General features: G+C 33.4%; 1 protein-coding gene across 3 annotated transcripts in view; it reads right to left on the bottom strand.

Annotated features, from left to right (window-relative positions):
• The window catches only part of MNAT1 (MNAT1 component of CDK activating kinase), a 212,487-nt gene that overhangs the window by 55,106 nt on the left and 132,956 nt on the right, over positions 1 to 24,425 (bottom strand). The window contains exon 8 of one of the 3 annotated variants that reach the window (XM_036842505.1): positions 23,807 to 23,964. The exons of the other annotated variants lie outside the window; for them this stretch is intronic. Within the exon in view, the coding sequence (XP_036698400.1) occupies positions 23,883 to 23,964 (82 nt within the window). The 3' untranslated portion in view covers positions 23,807 to 23,882. Of the gene's footprint in view, positions 1 to 23,806; positions 23,965 to 24,425 lie in introns of those variants that run through there. 3 annotated transcript variants of the gene reach the window in all.

Below are 24,425 nucleotides of genomic sequence, written 5' to 3'. Positions count from 1 at the left end.
ACAGCATAAACTAACACAACATTATAAATCAACTATACTCCAATAAAAATAAATAAATAAATACAAGACAGATATTAATAAATGATGCCAAGGATGAAAAAAAATGGGAACCCTCATGCTACTGAAAATGTTAAATGGTACAGCCTCTTTGTAAATCAGTTCCTATACCTATTCCTAGACATACAGCCCAAAGAAATGAAAACATATATCCACACAAGGACTTACATGTGAATGTTTGTTTCAGAGCAGCATTATTCACAATGCCCAAAATGCGAAAACAATCTAAAAATCATCAACTAATGTATGGATAAGATAGATAATAGTTAGATAAAATATAGTATATCCATACAATGGAATATTATTCAGAAACAAAAAGAAATGAAAATATGCTACAATACCGATATATGCTACAATACGAACCTCAAAAACATGGAAAAAGCCAGACACAAAAGACCACATATTGTATGATTACACTTATATGAAACGTCTAGATAGGCAAATCTACAGAGACAAAAAGGAGATAAAAACTGTTGCCCAGGTCTGGGGAAGGAAAATGGGAATTAAATGTAAACTGGAATGACAGATCTTTTGGAGGTGACGGAAATGTTCTAAAGCTGGATTGTGGTCAGGCTCGGTACAAAATAAAAAGGTTCAAAAAGCAGGATTTTTTTCCCCTTTCTTCTAGATCTGTCATGATACTTTTTATTTGCTATTTAACACTGTGCTTCCTTAGTCATGAGGATACTCGCTGGGTGAGTATAGACCTTCACGGGCATGCAAGGGCACATATATCCAATCCTGACCTTCCCTGGGTCCACAACCCTGCTGGGGTTGGTGGTGACAGCAGTAACTGAGCAGGGGCAGGGAATACATGACAGAAAACTTGTTGCAGAGAGACAGATCTATGTGGCTCCAAGCCCCTAAAGTATGCCCTGCTGTGCCATCAGACTTTACTTACCAAACACAAATTCAAATATAAAATAATTAAGAATATCAAGATGCAGGGCACAGGGCCCTGTGAGACTGCACTGGTCATAGACACATGAAGCAGGAATCAATATGGTGATGACTGCACAACTTGGTGAATTTAGCAAAATTCACTGAATCATACACTGAAAATGGGTCAACTCTATGGTATATAAAATTATACCTCAATAAAGTGTTGTGGGTTTTTTAATGGCTTTAAGTCTTTGGTGGCAGCATGTTAAAATTTACCAAATGGGTAAAGCATCACAGACAGTGCATGTGTCTGTACTTTATGTCTAGGCCTAAGTGAGTGTCCCAACCTGAGGGTCTTTCCCAGAGCCAGATAAACAAAGGATAAAGGAACTGTATCTCAAAAAGCCCCACATCAGGTCAGAAGGCATGGTTCTCCTTTTGAATGTGTAAGTGGACAACTCTTTGTAGATAAAATAAGGGTGATTCCTGAGGTAATGAGTTCAACTCACAACTGGATAAGACCTTTTAAATGCTAGGAGTTTCTAACCAGAGAGTATGGCCAAATGCACAGTACTGTGACCACAATCAAGACTGAATTTCCATCAAAAGATCTCCTCTTACACTGAGCAATTCCTAGTGCTAAATTGTTTCTAACTGAGCCTACTGTGACTCAGTGAACCAGAGGCCTATATCTCTATGCTGGCTTGTTTGTGATAAGCATTCTTGAAAGACCTCACATTCTGCCAAAATGCATACTTAAAAATTATAGGTAAATACAGAAAGAAAGAGGGGGAAAAAGGAAAAAAGATTTTCAAATTTGTTGTTTTCAAAAAAGATGTTTTGTCTATTCTAGCTTCTTGGCATTATATAATTTTAGAAACAGTTTGTCAATTTCTAGAAACAGTTTGTCAATTTCTACAAAAAGAGACTGCTAGGATTTTTAATGGGTTAGTGTGTTCATATAGAAAAATAGGGGAGAACTGACATCTTAAAATGTTGACCACTCAGATTGAAGTACATGATTACCTTTATCAAGATCCTTATTTTCTACACTTCCAGGAACAAGATATTTGTAAAAGCTATTTTAGCATCCTTGCCCACCAAGTCTTGTATGTTTCTATTGATTTGGGGGTTTTTTCCCCCTGCTAATGTGTGTTATATTTCTGATTGTTTGCCAGGATAATAATTATCTTCGGTTACCAGAAAAAAAAATTATGCATAAAATAGGATTGAGGCAATCCACACAAAACCTATACAAACTTCATAATCAGAGCACTAACAAAAACATTAACAATCCTCCCAAAAGTATTAGCATAGTTTATTTTAAAAGGTTGTTACATTGCAAATAAATAGATTACACAGTAAATATAAATTTTATGATAAAGGAAGAAAAAAGTAAATGTAATTTGATGGAAGGAGTTGTAAAGAAGGAGTAAGGTTGCCAAGTTATGAAAACAAGGTCAGAATGCACAAAAATTAGGAAGAATTCCAAAAACAGCACTTCCGAGAGAGTGCAAGGCAAAACTAAGCCAAAAGGAAGAACATGGTGAGAATGGACATCCTGTATGGTACTCTATTCATTCTCCTGTGGCTTACTGCATTAAGCTGTGTTGATGTATCTGTATATCTGAGTTCAGCTGCTATTATCCAGTTATGTAACACATTTACCTGCTGGGAAAAATCATGTGCCAACCAAATGACTTTCACATTATAGAAATATCATTCCCCTATTTACCAGTCAAATGTGAACAAATTCATGTTACAGATACATGTTCTAGAAACAGGCAATGTAACAGGACAGAACATATTTGATTTACTTCCTGCTTCAATTTGTGTCCAAGTTGTCAACTCTTTCCCTCACCCTTTCCCTGGCTTGCTTTACCCAAGATTCCCAATGCTGGACACCTATAAAAGTGATCATAGTTGTGGAACTCTCTTTCAGATTATTTTTCTCTGTATGGGTTTATTATTTTATCTTGAGAATCAGGAAGGCACAGGGGTGGGTGTTTATCAGGATGTTTTAAAATACAGCAGAGAAACTAAATACATATTCCTATTTCTTAATTTTAAAAGGCAATACTTCATTATTTTCTCAAATCAAAAACAATGTCTCAACTTAATTTTTCTTACTATACGTCTAGGTAAAAATACTTCCCCACATTAATCTATACCACAGTTTTGCTACATCCAAGGCAAGCAGTACAATTTTTTTTTAAAGGCACTGAATTTGAATAGCTCTTTAATACTGGCACAAACTTAGTAATATAAATTTTTGTGCAAATTGTAAACTATGTGTATGTGACATACCAATAAAATAACATGGCAAATATCTCCCCTAATTTTTTTAAAGCTATTATTACTCTCTAGAAATGTTACAAAGATTGAAATATGTGTTTTAATTTAGAAAAATCTATTGGTCAAACAAGTTTTCATCATTAAAAAGATACAAACTATTGAATCAATGAAAAGTAAACACTGTTTCCTTAAATAAGCTTTCTGTTTTACTTTTAAAATTTCTTTTGTCTCTTTTAAAGTGGTGATTGTTATATTTATAGTGTTCAAGTGCCAGATATCAAAAGTCATTTAGCCTCAAATGAGCCTTAGAATCACGTCTATCCTTCAATCCAGGGATTTTGCTAATGAAATAATTGGAAGATAGCACCAAAATTTAGCAACAATCTATTTATAAAAACAACAAATGAAAAATGACCTAAATGCTTATTAGAGAATTGGTTAAATAAATTATGATATGGGAAACATTAAATGATACTATAGATAAATATGAAAAGACAGTCAAAATAAAGTTAAAAGAAGTAACAGAATAATACAACATAAGTGTTTTTGTAAAATATGTATTATACATGAAAATAGGAAGAGGTCTAGAAGGCTATTTACCAAGGCTAAACCAGAGTTCTCAAAGTGTGATCCCCAATCAACAGCATCAGCATCACTTAGGAATTTATTAGAAATGAAAATTCTAGGGTTGTACTCCAGTCCTACTGAACCAGAAACCCTGGAGGTAGGGCCCAACAATCTGTGTTTTAATAAACCCTCCAAGTGATTCTGATGCGTGCCAAAATTTAAGAACCATTACTCTAGATTCTTTATTGGGATCAAGATCCCTTTGAGACTCTGATGAAAATTATGAACTTTCTCCCAGGAAAGTACCCATTTGGACAAATGCTCAATTTTACATATATTTCAAAGACAAACATAGGGCAGAGGGTGCCTGCAGCAGTAATATACTATTCCCAAATGGGATATGTCTATTGAGCCCTAGGACTCTTTACCTACAACAAATAACGCATACTTATTGCACGTAAGTGGCCAAAATTAAATTGAGAAAAATGAAAGAACCAGAAAACTGTAAACCAATCCCTCAAGTCTGGCACACCAGTATTTCTTCTGGTTTGTCTTCACTTACTCAGATTCCAATGCTGACACAAAATCTCCTGGGTTTAACTTTCCAAACTTCTGAACTTTATTGAGTTCATAGGCTGAACTTGTGGCCTTTGCAATGGAGAATTCTCACATGATCGCTATTCCATTTAACTATCAATCTGTACTTCATGACCTTAAGAAAAAAAAACTTTTTGGATAAGTTTATTTTTAATTTTTAAAAATTTTTGAACAATGTGAATGTTTTAGAAACATGGAGCATAGAACTCACATGTCCTATAATTTAAGCAGATACCTTAGCTTATAGTAAGAACAAATATCAAACTACAAAGACTTCAAGTTATAGTTTCATAAGAAAACAAAGGCTAAAAATTAAAAGATTTAATTAGGCAATCGGTCGGTAATCATCCCCTAATTTTATTTTTCCAAAACAACTGCAGGTTTCTGTGGTAACATATGCATCTCATATGATAATGAATTTTAGCCATATATAAACATAAATGTCATTCTAAGAAAAATATTTCAACTCTTTTAAAAACACTGTATGTACACCTGCTATTCTCCTATCAATTCTAGCAGGAAACCATTTTTCCTCCACATCATGAGCAACAGAAAAGTACTTATTAAAACATTAATCACAGTCCATTATATTCTGACTCACTGCCAAAAGTTCCCATTACATCACTGAAAATACCTATTAACCAAAACCTGCTTCTGACAAGTTACAGGAGTATAGCATTCAGAATTTAGTAATGTAATAGTCAGTTTTAAAAGAACAGTTACACAATTGATTTTGCAATGGCAGCAAAAATAATTTTTTTCTGACATTTATTACGAAAAGGTTGATTTAACTGGTGTTTCTACTGTAAAATTTTTTTTAAATTATTTCGAATTTCACCTAGCATTATTAAACACATTTACTATGAAATTCTTAAATACAGACGACTGTTTAAAGAATTTCAAAATGTGCTGAATACATCACTGTATGTAAAACTACACTGTCTTGTGTAAATATAGGCCTTGTTTAGAGCCATGTCTCACAGGAAATTGTAGCAAATGAAAACCATCCCCGTTTTTCCACTCCCACTCTTTAGGATTTATGTCTTTACATTTAAAACCAGTTATACAGAGAAACAAAAAAACATGGCAACAATGCTTTCAAACCAGAATAATGACTACTATGGGCATTCTTTTTTTTTTTTTTTTTTTGGGCATTCTTATAATGTTAAAATAATTGAATATTATTAGAAGCAAAGCTTAGATATATTTTGATTCTGTACCAGCAGAACCAACTAGTCTTCACTTGCTGGCCGTTTGTTCGAAGAGTGGTGACACTAGATTCTTCCAAAGCAGGAGAAAGGTGGTTGACATTTAGGAATAAAGTACTAAGGAAAAAGCATAGGGAATATCGGTAATTATTTCCTGAGAATAGAGACCATTTACGGCTTACTGTGATTTTGAATATTGAAAAAAAAAATAACTACATAGTAGAAACAGGTAATTTTTTTCTTCTATTTACTGTGTTTTCAAAGTTTTCCTATACTGAACGTATCATCTTTATAATGGGGAAAACTCAAAGAATTTATCTATTTTAACAGAAGCCCTTAAGACAGCTGCATGTGACAAATGGGGGAGAAAAATCTTACTTGTCTTAATGCATTATATTGTATGGTTTTTTTTCATATTTAGATGTTTATAATCTCTATTTCTAAAAATAGGAGTGAATGACAACTTCTAGTAGCTTTTATAAAATCTAATGTTTCTTAAGCATGATGCTTAATTTAGTTGGAAAATTCATGGTAGAGGGATTTACAGAAATTAAAAGCATGAATTATATCTTAGTTAATAAGGGGACAGAAAAAGAAAACAGACCTAGGTTACAATCATAGAACATTATAACTTTAAATTAGCAGGGTTCTTTAACCTAAGAGCCAACTTGTTTTACATTTGAAAGGTTAAGAGAGTCACCAAGCTACACATATCTAATAATTTCCTAACAACTCAATCTCCAGATTACTTTTCCTTCTTTTTTTTTTAACTTTAGTCTCTTCAAATGGAAATACAATTTCTACATACCCAAAGAAAATAAAGTTACCTCTACTTGAAAGTGGTTTTTAAGAGAATATGACTCTTTCAGGGCACACCTCAAAATAGTTACCTGAATTCTAGCATGTGATCCTGAGTTCTTGCCAAGGAAATTAAGAATTAATGAGTGATTGTACACTTTACAGTACCCTCAATTAAAGGGCCAGTCAACATACAATTACAAGAGAGGGCTTCTCTGGTGGCGCAGTGGTTCAGAATCCGCCTACCAATGCAGGCGACACAGGTTCAAGCCCTGGACCAGGAAGATTTCACATGCCACAGAGCAACTAGGCCCGTGCATTACAACTACTGAAGCCCGTGTACCACAGCTACTGAAGCACGCCCGCCTAGAGCCCGTGCTCTGCAACAAGAGAAGCCACTGCAATGAGAAGCCCGCGTACTGCAACGAAGAGTAGCCCCGCTCGCCACAACTAAAGAAAGACCTCGCGCAGCAACGAAGACCCAATGCAGCCAAAAATAAATAAACAAATAAATAAATTTATAAAAAATAAATAAATAAAAGAGAGGCTTTTGCTGGTGTTTTTACAGACTCTCCGTTCATACATATTATCCCCAGTGTGAATATAAATCTTTAGGTGATTAATTTTTGTTCTATGTCTTATTACTAAAATTATTATTTACAAAACTCAAAATTGCTTCTAAAACCACGTAACAATAGCCATTAAGTCTTCTTTAGAACAACTACAAGCAAAAGATAAATGACAAGGGAATTAATTCCCTGGAGGTCCAGTGGTTAAAACTCTGTGCTCTCACTGCCAAGGGCCCGGCTTCAATCCCTGGTTGGGGAACTAAGATCCAGCAAATGACAAATCACTACTAGTATACTCATCTCACTTCTTCCTTATCTGTTTAAGCCTTTAACAAGCACTCCTTGATTACTACTTCTGTTATGCAACATTGACTAGTGAGTGATTCTCAATGGTATGATGTATATGTTACATATTTTTATATAAATTTGGACAGAAAACAAACTACAGGGTATGACTATTCTTAATAGGCCTTTAAAAATCATTACACTTAATAAAAAATAGAGATTATAGAAAGAGAAACAGTACTTAAAAACTTAATTTTGAAAAAAATTAAATTCATATAGAACATGCAAGACAATTAAATGACCCAGACTACATAATTTGACATTATTTTTATATTAAAGTACTTTGGCCAAAAATGCAATTTGATCATCATAATGAAAAAACAAACAAAATCAATCAACAGTTAAGGCTGAACTTAAACTTTAAAATGAGTTTAAGTTCAATATTTACAGAGTTCACTACATATCAGCAATATTCCCAGTAACAAATGTTAACTCCAATGGTAGCATTTGTCACTCAGATAGCTAATGTTTATATAGCACTTATCATGTGTCAGATATTATTCCAAGGGTTTATCATTTATTAACTCACTTAATCCTCACAACTCTATGAGATAGGCACATCTTGAAAATGAGGAAATCAAGACACACAGAGATTAGTAAAGTGTCCAGGGAATTAAAATTAGTCAATGAAAAGCCCAGTATTCAAACCCAGGCAGTCTAGCTCCAGAGTATGTTCTCTTCTTACACTAAAAGGTTAATTTGATAATAAAGCTTAAATACTTTGGTTTTACTGCATTTTATGTTTGATAAATTAAGAGAGGAATAGGTGACATTATTCCTACTGGTAATTTATCATCTTGGTGATATTCATTAATCACACTGATTTTTCATCAGGTGGGGGCAGTATGTAATTTCAACTACTACATGGCATTCCTTTTGTCTATGTTAACTAGCCCCCAGTGCTGGCCAATCAAAATGAGACTCATTCAACAAGTGTCCACCTCCATTAATTCTTCCTTTGCCCCTAAATCTAGATGTGACCTCTCCCTCTCCCTTGGTACATAAAACCTTCTTTACTACTAAACAACAATAACAGTTAATATTTATTGAATGTTTCCTAAGTATTAAAAGCTTAAATATCAATACTATGAACTAAGTTATATAATCAAAACAATCCTGAGAGATAGATTCTATTACCATCATCCTTTTACAAATAAGAAAAGCAAGGTTGAGAGAGGTCAAGTTCTCATAGCTAAGGAACAGAGCTTGGATTTGAAGCCAGGTATGTTTAACACTAAAATCTATGTTGCTTAAGCCAGGCACAGTGACACTATGGCAGTATATATCTTATATTGCTTTGTATCCTATTTATTTACATACGATGCCCAAAATGATGGCTTATATACTTTTAATTCCTAAAAATAAATTTGGCTTAATGAGCATCTGATGAATAAATGGATGATAAACAGATGGTTACTGTTGTACAGAAGCTACATATCTAATGAAAAAAATATGTAACAGATCAGCAATTCTCAAACTTTTTGGCCTTAAGACCTCTTTACACTCTTAAAAATTACTGAAGACTCCCAAAGAGATTTTGTTTAGATGGGTTATATTTACCTGTATTTTCTATATTAAAAATAAAAACTAAGAAATTGGAAAATATTTATTCATTTAAAAATAATAATTAAAGCCCATTACATGTTAACATAAGTAACATACCATGTTGACACTAGTCAAAAGGAAGATGGAATGACTATTTTAGTATCAAACTAATTAGATTTCATAGCAAAGAATATTATCAGGAATAAAGAGGATCACTTCATAATGATAAAGAGGTCAATAAATTAACAGGCTATAAAAACAACCCTAAATGTTTAGTTCCTAATAAAACAGCATTTGCAGAAGACATGATTATTTACATTTAAAAAAAATCCAATGGACTACAAAAAAACTACTAGAACTAACAAACGAGTTTTGCAAGGTTGCAGGCTACAAAATCTATATACAAATATGTCCTTATTCCAGAAATAAGCAATCATAAATTGGAAAAATTTTTAAATACCATTTACAATAACAAACTATAAAATACTTAGGAATAAATCTGACAAAATATATGCAAGACCTGTACACCAAAACTGTACATTATTGAGAGAAATTAAAAACCAAAATAAAGGGAAAAATAAACCTTGTTCTTGAATCAAAAGACTATTTTTAAGACAGAGACAATTCACTCCAAAATCATCTATTGATTTAGTACAATCCCAATCAAAATTTCGGCAGATCTTATGAGTAATGATATTCACATAGCACAAGGACACTTACAGCACAGATATTGGTTTCTAATACTATTGGTTTCCAATAAAAGAAACCAGGGCTTCTTAGAGAAATGGCTGCTTCTAGAACTGGGTCAAGAAATACATATACCATGAGCCTGGAGCATCTTGCAGTGCTGAAAGTAAAGACGTACTTTAAAAAAGATGCAATGATGGGAGAAAGGCAAATAGGCACCAGAGCCAACTAAAAACATCTCAAATGGCCAAAACTGGATTATAACCCAAAGTGTAAAATAAATACTCATGAGTCATTAGTGATAGGAAAAAAAATGATTGAATAAATAAATAGATGGGGGAGAAGAGAAAAATCTCCAGTGCAGAAGAATTCCAAATAATTTATGTAGACACTACATCCTCAAGGGAAGTGAGCATAAATCCCCACTCCTTAAGTGTAGTCTGTGCATAGTGACTTTCTTCCAAAGAGTGTAATAAAGATAGGGGGAATAAGAGTACTTTACAGTGGAGAAATCTGACAAACAATACCTTAGCCAGGTGATCAAGGTTAACATCAACAGTGATAAGACATGTTGATAGCATGTACCCTTGATATGAAGTGATGAAAATGGTACTTTATCTCTGCGGTCTTCCTCAAAACAATATAAAACCCCAGTCTGATCATGAGAAAAACACTGGACAAATTACAATAGAAGGACGTTCTACAAAATATATGACCACCACTCAAAACTGTCAAGGTCATCAAAATCAAGGAAAGTCTGGGAAATTGTCACAGCCAAGAGGAGCCTAAGGAGACATGCCTACTTAATGTAATGTGGTACCCTGGATGAGATCCCAGAACATAGTCGGGACATTAGATAAAAACTAAGGAAACTGGAATGAAGTATGGACTTTAGTTAATTAAAACATATCAATATCAGTTCATTAATTATAACAAATATATTATACTAATGTTAGGTGGTAGGTAATATTAGGAGAAATCACGTGGGGGTATATATAAACTCTCTATACTATCTTTGCAATTTTTCTGTAAATCCAAAGATGTTCTAAAATTAAATTTTTTTTTTTAATTCCAGCAGGCGTTTTTACAGAAATGGACAAATTGATCCTAAAACTTACATGGAAATGCAAAGAACCTAGAACAGCCAAACAGCTCTCTAAAAAAAAAAGAATAAATCTGAGGGCTGATATTCAGACTTTTTTATAAAGCTACAGTAATCAAGACAATATAGTTTTGGTATCAAGATCAACAAACAAATTATTGAAAGCGAAAAGAGGTGAGAAAGAGATCCACACATATATGGACAACTAATTTTTGATAAAGGTGAAAAGGCAATTTACTGGAGAAATAATAGCCTTTCAACATATAGTGTGGAAACAACTCAATATGCATATGCCAAAAAAAAAAAAACTACTTCAAATCATACCTCTTACCATATACAGAAATGAACTATAAATCACAGGCCTAAGTGGTGCTAACCCCCAAAATATAAAATTTCTAGAAGAAAACACAGAATAAATTATTTTGACCTTGAATTAGGCAAAAATTTCCTAGATATAACACCAAAAACGTGATCCATAAAAAGACAAAAACTCTAAATGGAAAAGATACATGCACCCCAATGTTCATAGCAGCACTATTCACAATAGCCAAGACATGGAAGCAACCTAAATGGCCATCAACAGAGGGATGGATAAAGAAGATGTGGTATATATATGCAATTGAATATTACCCAACTACTAAAATAAAAATGAAATATTGCCATTTGCAGCAACATGGATGGACCTAGAGATTATCATACTAAGTGAAGTAAGTCAGACAGAGAAAGACAAATAGTCTATGATATCACTTACACAAAGAATCTAAAAAATAATACAAATGAACTTATTTACAAAACAGAAACAGACTCACAGACATAGAGAGAAAACCTATGGTTACCAAAGGAAAAAGGGGAGAGGGAGGGACAAATTAGAGGTATGGGATTAACATATACACACCACTATATACAAAATAGATAAACAACAAGGATTTACTGTACAGCACAAGGAACTATATTTAATATCTTGCAATAACCTATAATGAAAAAGAATCTGAAAATATTTATATATATATAAAGTGAATCACCTTGCTGTACACCTGAAACTAACACAATAATGTAAATCAACTATAGTTCAATTTTTTAAATTAATTTTTTAAAAGCATGATACATAAAAGAAAAAAATTATAAATTGGACTTATCAAAATTAAAACATCTACTCTCCTAAAGACACTGTTAAGAGATGGAAAGACAAACCACAGACTGAGAATATATTTGCAAACTACATATCTGATAAACAGAATATATAAAAATTGGATATCAAAATATACAAAAAGCTCTCAAAACCCAATAAGAAAACAGACCTAATAAAGAAATGGGCAAAAGATTTCAACAGACACTTCACAAAGAAGATATACGGATGGCAAGTAAACACATGAAAAGATTCTTGGGACTTCCCTGGTGGCGCAGTGGTTAAGAATCCGCCTGCCCATGCAGGGGACACGGGTTCAATCCCTGGTCCGGGAAGATCCCACATGCCGCGGAGCAACTAAGCCCAAGTGCCACAACTACTGAGCCTGTGCTCTAGAGCTCGCGAGCAACAACTACTGAGCCCGCGTGCCACAACTACTGAAGCCCGCATGCCTAGAGCCCGTGCTCCGCAACGAGAGAAGCCACCACAGTGAGAAACCCGTGCACTGCAATGAAGAGTAGCCCCCGCTCGCTGCAACTAGAGAAAGCCTGTGTGCAGCAACAAAGACCTGTCACAGACAAAAATAAATAAATAAATTTATTAAAAAAAAAAAAAGATTCTCAGCATCACTAATCATTAGGGAAATGAAAATTAAAACAATGATATCCTACTACACATCTATTAGAATGACTAAAATTTTAAAGACTGATGATACTAAGTACTGGTGAGGATGAAAGGCAACTCAAACTCTTACACACTGGTGGTAGAAATGTAAAATGGTACAACCTTTTTGGAAGACAATTTGTCCGTTTCCTCAAAACTTATGCATACATCTACATATGATACAACCATTCCACTCCTAGGTATTTACCCAAGAATAAAAGGTTGTGCATGAATCTTCATATCAGCTTTGTGTTATTAGCCCAAAACCAGAAAAAAAAAAACTGGAAACAACCCAAATATCCAACAAGAAAATAAGTGGAAAGGAAATTGTGGGATATACATACAATGGAAAAGTACTCAGCAATAAAAAGGAATGAACCATTGATACACACTACAACAAAGATGAATCTCAAAACAATTATTCTGTGTGAAAGAAGCCAGACAAAAAAAGAATACATCTTGTTCGATTCAATTTATATAAAACTCTGAAAAATGCAAAATGATCTACAGTTACATAAAGCATATGAGTGGTTTCTTGGTTGGGGGATGACAAGTGTGAAGGTGAAACTACAAAGTGACACTAGCAAACTTTTGGATATGAAGGATATGTTCATTATCTTGATTATGGAAAGGATTTCATAACTATATACATATGTCAAAGCTCGTCAAACCATGCATTTTAAATGCATACTGTTTAGTGCATGTCAATTATACCTCAGTAATGCTGCTTAAAAATAGAATAAATAAATTCTAAATTGCCATAATAAAATACCATACAGATCCATTAGACCCTTTTTTTAATGTAAGATAATGGAATCTTAGTGACCTTATTTTTACTATAGCTTGAAACATACTACTGTTTTATCATCCTAGAAATTATTTCAATTATTCCCCATAATGCTAAAAAAAAAGCTAAATAAGAAACAAAAGAATGATGGAATCACCTGAAGAATGATGCAATAGTTAAATAAATAACAACTACTGTATCAACCTTCAGTTTTCTTACTGCAGTGCCCAAATTACTACATCTTTTTTTGTATCATCTCTTAAGAGGATATGACAATATCTTAGATGAATTTTCTCAAACTCAAAAAATCAGAGAGTTACTGGTATATTCTTAAGTATACAATTTAATGATTTTTAGTAAATTTACAAAGCAACCATCAGAACAATCCAATTTTAGGACATTTTCATCAACCCAAAACAGATACCTGATTTCCAATTATAGTCACTCAAGTGTATATTTTTAAGGACTAAAAGGAAATATTATCTTCTCATCCAGTCAGTCATTAAAGAGAATGGATTTCATTCCACAATAATATGGGACAAGAACTTTGACTATCCATTTTGCTAAAAGAATGTGTGTTAATTTTTTTTTTACTTTTTATGATGTTTGTGTACCATCACTTTTACACAACTTGCTACAGTTTTTAAGTAAATAAATACTATAGGCAGGTACATATACAAAGGTATTGTGAAGAAAGGAGATGATGTAGAAATGATTAATTAATTGGATTGGTCATTCTAACTGGTGTTTATAAATCTAAAAATGAGAACCTTTTATAATTATAGGGTAAAAGAGATAGTGGTCCTCTCTTCAGTCAAATTACAAGGCATCAAAGTTTTCAAAAGTATTTAATTTTGACAACGCAAATGCAAAAAAATAAGATAATAAGCTTGAACTTATTACTGATGCATTTGCATTTTGATGATACAAATGCAAGCAGAACCAGAAGCAGTGATAAGGTAGAACCTACTAAAGATGTATTTGAAATCTGGACTCGGTATTTACAAGATGGATACATTCCATGTTCATGCACGACCATTGATCAGTGGTTAGTTGCACTCAAAGGATGTTGTCAATTTTGGGTATATCTTCTAAACCAAGAACATATGGAATAAAAATTTGATTGTGCTATGTCTAAATCTCTACTAAATTTTCTAATAAAGTTTTTTTCCACTATTCATTTATTCTTACATCTGCAAAATTATTCATAAAATAACTTAAAATTACAAAAAGACTAAAAAGGGTCCATTAGACCTGGATGATAAAAGAGGATGACTATTTTTCCTGATAAAAAAAGGGTTAGAAACAAATGAAATTCCACAGAGCATTATGCTAGAAGAAAATCAGAGGCCATGCCCACCTATGCCCATACATAATTTCCCTTAGCCTCAAAAGTACTGTTTCCTAGATTTTAGAAATTATTTGAGTAGTGACTTCTACTACTATGTGCTTTGTGTTTAAAGCAACATTTCTCAAACTTTTCTTACCATAATTAGTAAATATTCTTTACATGAAAACCCACTACAAATGTGTATACATATGCACATATAACTGAACAATACTTACATTTCTTTTTGTTTCACAAAACAATACTTACATTTACAATGTACAATGCCCTTGTCTAGTTTATTTTGTTTTACTCCATTTTGTAAAATATTGGACAAAATCCACAATCTGAAAACACTAATAATATAGCCTTTCAATATATCATTTTTAAACTTTGAGAGTTAAGATGGTACTGGATAAATTATCTGTAACAAGTAAATAAAACCCACCAAGACCAGTAGGCAAGCTCAACAAACAGATGAAGTAGTAGAGCCACCATGAGGTTACACACATTAACTTCAAGCAAATGAGAGGATAACGGAAACAACTAACTCAGAAAGAACGGCAGCTTCATGGAAAAGTTACCACAGAGTTCCAAGAAATACCCTCCTGCTGCTGACTCTTTTGCTGGGAAACCAGAACTGTCCAAATGTCTTACAACTGGAACGACTACTGTCTCACTAGCAAGTTCAAGCTATTGAATCTTTCTTCCTCTTCTCTGGGATGAAGAGGTGAAAACAGTAGAATGAAGTAAACATTATTGCTTCTGCTTCCCTTACTTTCAATTCTTTCTAAATTAATTTTGAGGTAAAACTCAAAGCAAGAGACCTAAAGGTTGAATGAATTTTCTCTAAATCTAAAAACAGTTAATCACTCCTTGGAAGAATATTTTTAAAAGATTTAGAAAGTGGCAATCCCTCAAGTCCTGATGTTACTCATCATAAACTATCAAAGCAGACACACTGCATGCTTATAACACAAGGTAAACGAGAGGACAGGAGAGACTAAGCTAGTAACAAAAATATAAAGTGCCATCTACACTGGGTAAGGAGGTTAAAAGAAAGTAGAAGGTGATGAATGGTGGGATTCTATTTTGTTTTCATATTCATTAGCCCCAGAAAGGGTAAGATAATTTGGGGGCTTGATGGGATAGGCAAGATGCTGATTTAAATGAAAAAATAAAATTTTTGAAGACCCCCCCCCAAAAAGGACAAAGCAATCATAATAAGAAATCTAAAGAAACATAATCATTGTACAATACATGGCTCAACTGAAAATAATATTTACGTATTTACCATGGAAATAGTGAACACTGATTTAATTTTAAAACTGTGATATAACTGTATTGGGAAATAACAGGAGAAGTGAAATAAGAATAGGGAAGGAGTTTTAGAGGGCTAAATCTTCATCTCTCAATTAGGATGTCAAGAGGCAGGTCTAAAACTGGAAATCAAGAAACTGCAGTATAACTGTATGATTTAGAAATATACAGATAAATAGGACAACAAAAATTAAGATGTAGAAGCTGGGCAGAGTCAAAACTGGTCCTCTGATCCACATTTTACCATCTTATTGATAATTTTCCTTTCAGAAACATTACTCCCTTCAAATATTTTTCATAAACTAAAAAATGATTAACTATCCCTTCTGAACATAAGTAGGACATATGTAGTCAAAAAAGTTACTGGTACTATCTTGGAACCAGAGGGGAGAGACTATTAGAAATTGGAGTAAGCACCAAAGAAGAAGAGTGAGAAATGGTGAAAGAAACTGAATCCTGGTCAGATCACTGGAGCTCTGCATCAAGTCTCACTTGAAGCTAGTCCTTCCCTTTCCTTATTGGCCAATAAAGTTCACTTATTATTTAAGGCAAAAAAAAAAAAAGATTAACCAACCATGTTCATTCTGCTTTCCCAAAGCATAGCCAGTTGTTTTCCAGACCCAACAATCACAATTCTTTTAACCAAAGCAGGATCTAATTCCTGACCCGTGCTTATTTCTATTGCTCTTAATTTTTTCAAATCTAAGTCTGCACATCCTTCTGAAATCAGTATGACCAAATATGATGGAGAATTTATTTTTATGACTAAATTGACAAGACTTGGTATTACAGAAACATGACACAGGATCCCATCCTCAGGGCCAACTCTTATCAGGCAACTGTACACCTAGCATATTGTACAGCCAGAGCAGATCATTTTTCATCACACCTGCTCCTTTATACAACAAAATTACTTTCTGTAATAATCATGAAATGAAAAATAATAACAATGCAGAAAAGACACAAATTTTTTCTTCTATTGGATTTTGTACACATTATGCCACTAAAAATTTTTAAATAAAAATAAAATTCATACAACAAAAGAGGAAAAAGTAACAGACAAAAATACCCATTAATTATACTAATTTAATTTTTGAAAACAGGAAAATATTTGTAAGTACATAAAAGATTGTCACATCATAGTTTCTGTTTTGAGTTTTACTTATGCAAATTTGACAGTGAATTCATTAAAGTTGATCTTCCTTGTATATTCATGTTCAATAGGGAATAAAGCCAGATTTTTCAATTTATCTTTGCTCATAATAAATTGAAGAATATTTTTTGTTAATTTTAATTTCGAGTTTCTTTCTTTAAGCAACAGGTATCCAAATAGCTAGAAAATATCTTAATGATAATAAGTTTGATAGTCTCATAAAATAGCTATTTCACAATAAATTCCAGAAATTGCAATAATGTTCATGTCTTTGTTTCTTTAGGATTTTTTCTAGCAACTTTCAGGCGTCACATAGTCGAAAAGCTTTAAACAAAAATAAATACTCCAAGAACTTAAGTTCTATTTCTTCATCTCTACAATCACTAGACTATCAGTTCACTTCAAATCTATCACTTAAACTTAGAAATATTTAATACCACGGGGGAACTGGAAAGAGAAATTTTGCCAGAAAGGAGTCAGAAGGATTTAAAATCTGACAAACTTACTCTTGAGTGAGGCTAAATGTAGGTGGGTTCGTTGGCGGTGGCGGGGCGTGGTGATCTGGGGCTGACTATAAAACTGGGAGTTCTCTGATTACACTTCTGTATACAACACAATATTATTCAGGAACAAAGAATAAAGATGTGCTCATTGGAAGCTTACTTATATACTATGAAATCAAAAGTAATAACAGCAACTGTTTAGAACTTGGACCAAAAGAAGATGTTTTCAGGAAGGAGTATTTGAAAACCAACATTGTTTAGAACTGCTAGTACATGCTGATTAAAAAAAAACAAACAATAAAACAGACTGACTTTTAATTGGTTTTATTTTATTATTTTTTTTAATTCTCTACAGATAATGCAACCCTTGTTGCCTGCATCTGGCTGGGACGGACCATTCCTACCACCCCACCCTGCTACACCTCTGCTATCAGGGCACCAACCCAAAAGCTACCTAAGCTCCAACCCAAAAGCTTGTGAGTCACAATGCCCAACTCAGTCCTATTTTCCTCATGGGGGAAAAAAATGGAGGCTGAAAACTTGGTTCATACTTAGAGCAGAATAATTTTTTAAGTTACAGGATTTTAAAAATATACGAATTTTAAAATGTACACATGAACTCAAAATTAGGTAAACAAAAGCTATTCAACCAACTGCCCCCTGAAATAGTGAAATGGGCTTATTTCTATAGGATTTATCAATGACCTATCTTTTTTTTAATTAACTTTTATTGGAGTATAGTTGTTTTAAAATGTTGTGTTAGTTTCTGCTGTACAGCAAAGTGAATCAGCTGTATGTATACATATATCTCCTCTTTTTTGGATTTCCTTCCCATTTAGGTCACCAAAGAGCACTGAGTAGAGTTCCCTGTGCTATAAAGTAGGTTCTCATTAGTTGTCTATTTTATACATAGTAGTGTATATATGTCAATCCCAATCTCCCAATTCATTCCACCCCCTCTTCCCCCTCCCATGGTATCCATATGTCCATTCTCTACGTCTGTGTCTCTATTTCTTAGAGCAGAATAATTTTGTCTTCATTTTTTTGAGAATAAAATAAGCAAAGTTGCTACATAAACTCATTGCCTTTAAATATACTATCTGAAATTAAAACAATCTAAAAGCATACTAAAAATAAAGCTCATTCAGATTTTGAAAGCTCTGTAAATGGAATGGCCTTGGCCATAAGGTACAGCAGAGAAAAAGTATCCTAAGAGACTAAAAATCTAGTCTTAGCTTTGCACTACCCAGAGATGTGACTATGAGTACAGAAGCGTTTTCTTCTTTGGTCTCTACTGTAATGAACTCATGACAGTTCACTCTCCCATAAAAGAGTAGAGCTGCTAAGGATTTTTCCCAGTTCTTGCAGCCTCTTTAGAAACATATTTTTTTTAATATTTGATAAATAACTGAACTTAAAGCAACTCACACAACTGTCTTGCCCCAGAGAACCCTTCCCCCTAGTCTCCCTTATCACATTTAAATGGCAATTTTGTACCTCAGATATAACCCTGGGAGCAACTTTTTCGTAACCCTGCACACGACATCCAATCCATCAAAAATTCTCTATTTTATGCTATCAAAATTATATTCATAATTTGACCACTTTCTCAGCAACTACACTGTTACCATCTTAGTATAAGCCACTACCATCTTAACTAAGACAGTTGTAAGTTTTCTTGTTTTCTCTCCACCATCCATTCTCCTATAACAGACCTTTCTAAATGTAAGTCATATGACACACCTTTGTTCAAAATTCTATGACTTCTCGTGTTCTTCACAGTAAAATCCCAAGTCTTGACCATCACCTAAAAAATAAACCCTACATGGTCTAACTGGGCCCAGCCTGCCTTCTTATATAAAAACCTGCTACCACTCTGACCTCATCTCCTGCTATGCCCCAATTCACGCTACTCCAGGCACTGGACTCCTTTCTCATCCTCATACACATGCCCATCTCAGGGCCACTGCACTTAGAGTTCCTCTGCCTATCCCCATTATATCACATGATTAGCTTCTTTGTTTAATTCATGTCTGTTCAAATATCATCCTACAAAAGATTCCACCCCGACCTATGTAAAAACAGCACTCTACACCAATCACTACATATCCCTTTATCCTAAGGTATTTGTCTTTGGAAGACAAATACCACAGGATAAAGTATTTTGATACAGCCATCTAATAAATTCATCAGTATATTTATATTGTTCATTTCATCCCAATATAATGTAAGCTTCATGACAGTAGGTGCTTTCTCTGTTTTGCTCACTGTTGTTTTTTTAGTACCTAGAAGAGTAACTGACACACAGGAGGTGCTTCATAATCGAATGAGTGATAATCAAATGAATAACAAAAGTAAAAAAAAAAAACTGCTAAGTAATCAATTATTTTCTCAATTAACATGAGCTAAATACTGTGAGGTTTCGTTTCCCAACAGAGACAATTACATATAGATATACAGAGTCAATTGAATTTTACAGCGATTTGGGAGGAACTGAGCAAATTCCAATAATAAACGGAACTTCCTATTTTAGGGTCCTGCAGAAATCTGAATTAAAACTATATTTCATTGTCATAATTTATAGTTATAATTTTATTACTAAACTAAATAATTTAGTTTATTTAGTGCTGATTTTCTGAGATTAACTTTGGATTATACATATTTTTTAATTAATACTATGATTGAATACTTTTAAAGTCCTTACTACAAACGACTATTCTGGAATCAACTGCATAATTACATTTCCTCAGTGACCCTGTAATCTCGTGAGCATTTACTCTAGACTAAACAGCCTCATTCAGCTGCCCTGTGTCTGACGGTCGATGAAAGAAGCTTGTTTGACAACTGCTTCAAGCAGAAACATATTTTTTTCCATGACTGTAAAAAAAGATTTAAAACTTACCAGACTAGCGCCAGACTAGAAGATTAAGCAAAAGATTCATGATAGATGTGAGTTGATTTCTTTCTAATTCAAATGCCAACAAAAACAGATACTAAAGACATTTTGCTGTCATAGCTATAAAAAAAGTTAATTTAGTAATACTTTCGTAATTACGACAAAGTATATATCATATATTATATACACATACATATTGCATTTTTTGTGAGTTTTGTACTTCTCCATATTCTTTGATTTTCTGGTGCCCCTGAGAATTTTTCCAAAACTAATGTATAAACTTAAGTGTACAGGATTAAAAACAAAACAAACCTAAAACAAAACAAACACCTTTTCGCCATTCTTAGACAATCCATGTATAATAAGTCAATAGGTAAAGACTTTGACAAAAAAACAGAAATTCTACAACATGATTTTAAAAAAATACTTCAACATGATAAGAAAAATCACTTAATCAACCAACATGATACTTAATGATGAAACACTTGAAGGATTCACCAAAAAAAACACAAAAAACAAAATGAGACACAAGAAACTGCAATTATCAAAACTGTATAACACCAAGTTAAGAAGTTCTAGCCAAATGCAATAAAATATGAAACTGAAATCAGAGACAGAGCATTTAAAAGAAAAAAATTGTTTTTTCAGGTGACTGGCTTCCAGATAAAACCCCAGATAGTCACCTTAAAAAACAAAATTATCAGTAAAACAGCTATATACAAAATGAAAATATATTTAACCAAGAACCAGTAAGAAAGCATAATGAAAACAATTTTATAATAACAGCATCATAAGTACGATGTAACAAAAATTAATTTCCAAGAAATGTGTCAGATATATGAAAACTTAATAAATTTTAAAAGTCCACTCTTTCCGTATCAGTTTATAAGTTTAAAGCAATTCCAAATAAAATACCCAAAAAAGGGGTGTTTGGTTGTATCTAGGGGGTAATAGGGATGGCCGTGTCTTAGTTGTTAAGGTGTTTTGGTTTGCTTTGTTTGATTACTTGTTTCATAATATTCTACAATGAAAATTTTCAAACGTACAGAAAACTTGAAAGAACTGTAGGGTGCTTTGTTGCTTTGGCCAACAAAGTTTACTTGGAAGAACATATGTATAAAAATGCTAATAACACTTTGAAAAAGGTAAGTAGCAAAGGAAGACTTGCCCCACTCTGGTAGGCAGAATTCTGGGATGGTCCCCAAGATTCCCACCCCCTTGTGTGCAGCCCTGCATGATTTTGTCCTCATGGATATAATGGATTTCAATCCTTAGATTATATCACAAGAGGGATTTTGCAGATGTAATTAAGATCTCGAATTGGTTGATTATAAGTTAATAAAAAGGGAAATTATCTAAGTGGGCCAAACTTAAACAAGTAGGACCCCTTAAAAAAGGAAGAGATTCAAAGAGATTTTCTCCTGTTAGCACTGAAGAAGATGGAAGCCACTGTGAGTTCTACACTGGCAAGAAACCTAATTCTACCAATGATATGAATGAGTTTGAAAGACAGCCCCCCAGACCTCGCTTACATGGACCTACAGCACCTGCTGACACTTTGATCACAGCCACATGCAATCTGAATATACGATCCAAGTAACCCATGCCCAGACTCATAACCCACAGACACTGATAATAAATGAGATAAAATGGATGTTGTTTCAAGCCACTTAAATCTGTGGTAATTTGATACACAGCAGTAGAAAATAAATACACAACTTAATACTAAAACATATCATGAATTTAAATGCATAATAATGTGATATGGTTAAAAAACGGAAACATAGATTATTGGAAAAGAAAGGTCAGTGGACCAAAAGCCCTAGTATGTTCATCTAAAACATCAACAGAAAAAAGAAGGACTACTGAATAAATTATTCTGGGCCAATTGATTTACTAGTTGAAAAAAACAGAGTAAAGACTCTTTTATAGCTCCTTACAAATAAATAAATTCCAGATGGATTAAGTGATTACATGTAAACATCAAAGTTATCTAAAAATTAGAATATAAATAAATAAATATAAGGTTTTGTGTTGGTTTAGGACTTCTTAAGTAGAAGAGCAATGGAAAATTAGCAGGACATCATTAATATATTTTACTGCTCAAAGACTAAATCTACTTCACATAAAGCAACCCAAGTGTCCATCAACAGATGAATGGATAAAGATGTGGTGTGTTTATACACACACACACACACACACACACACACACACACACTGGAATGTTACTCAACCATAAAAAAGAATGAAATCCTGCCATTTGCAACAATGTGGATGAACCTAGAGAGTATTATGCTTAGTGAAATAAGTCAGACAGAGAAAGACAAAAACTCTGTTATTATTTATATGTGGAATCTAAAAAATAAAACAAATGAATGTACATAACAAAACAGAAACAGACTCACAGATATAGAAAACAAACTAGTGGTTACGAATAGGGAGAGGGAAGAGGGAGGGGCAAGATAGGGGTATGGGATTAAGAGGTGCAAGCTACTATGTATAAAATAGAAAAGGAACAAGGATATACTGTACAGCAAAGGGAAACATAGCCATTATTTTGTAATAACTTTAAAGGGAAGATAGTCTATAAATATACTGAATCACTATACTGTAACCTGAAACTAATATAATGTAAATCAACTACATTTCAATTAAAACAAAAATAGGCACAAAGTCAATCATGACCATAAAAAGTCAAAAAAGAAAAATATAAGATATCAAACGTTAATGGTCTTACTATATGGCTAACATATAAATAAGGAAAAATGCTACTCCAATAGAAAAGGGAATAAGGGGCATAAACAGACAATTCATGCATAGGGAGGAAAAGAGGGAAAGAAATTACTGAGGGGACTGTGCCACAATTGTAAAGGTGCCTCCTAAGGAAATGGAACAGCACATGCAATGGCACAAAAATCTGTGAGACACCATGAGGTTCTTAAGAAACACCAAGTATGAGAGGACCAGGACATATGGCTACAAAGGTAGATAGGGGACAGATTATGCAGATAATGATGAGCCACTGAAGAATATTAATAATAGACAGACATGCCCAGATTGATATATTAGAAAGTTTTCTCTGGCAACAATGAGGAAGACTTAAGGAGGGAGACTAAGAGAGTGTTACAACAAAAAATTTTTTAGAATATGTTTCATACCTCATCTCAAATTCTTGACATATAAAGTTCCAATTTATCAATTTTTAAGAGCAAAAGAATGATCACGAAAAGTATCTCCAGGGTTGGCATAAACCTTCCAGACTTCAGAAAATACCACAAAGCTACAGTAATCAAAACAGCATGGTATTGGCACAAAAACAGACATATAGATCAATGGAACAGAATAGAGGGCCCAGAAATAAACCCACACACCTATGGCCAATTAATCTGCAACAAAAATGGCAAGAATATACAATGGAGAAAAGACAGTCTCTTAAGCAAGTGGTGTTCGGAAACCTAGACAGCTAAATGTAAATCAATGAGATTATAACACTCCCTCAAACTATATACAAAAATTAACTCAAAATGGTTTAAAGACCTAAATGTAAGACATGACACCATAAAAATCCTAGAAGAGAACGTAGACAAAACATTATTGACACAAATCATAGCAGTATTTTCTTAGATCAGTCTCCCAATGCAAAAGAAATAAGCAAAAATAAACAAATGGGATGTAATCAAACTTAAAAGCGTTTGCACAGTAAAGGAAACCATAAACAAAAGACAACCTACAGAATGGGAGAACATATTTGCAAATGATGCAACTAACAAGGGGTTAATATCCAAAATATACAAACAGCTCACACAACTCATTATCAAAAAAACAAACAACCTAATCAAAAAACAGACAGAAGACCTAAAGAGACATTTCTCCAAAGACATACAGATGGCCAACAGTCACATGAAAAGATGCTCAACATTGCTAATTATTAGAGAAATGCAAATCAAAATCACAATGAGGTATCACCTCACACAGGCCAGAATGACTATCATCAGAAA

Source organism: Balaenoptera musculus, chromosome 2 (assembly GCF_009873245.2).
Source record: "Balaenoptera musculus isolate JJ_BM4_2016_0621 chromosome 2, mBalMus1.pri.v3, whole genome shotgun sequence".
Taxonomy (NCBI): domain Eukaryota; kingdom Metazoa; phylum Chordata; class Mammalia; order Artiodactyla; family Balaenopteridae; genus Balaenoptera; species Balaenoptera musculus.
Note: the sequence above shows the minus strand (reverse complement) of the source record. Positions and strands in the feature narration are given on the sequence as shown.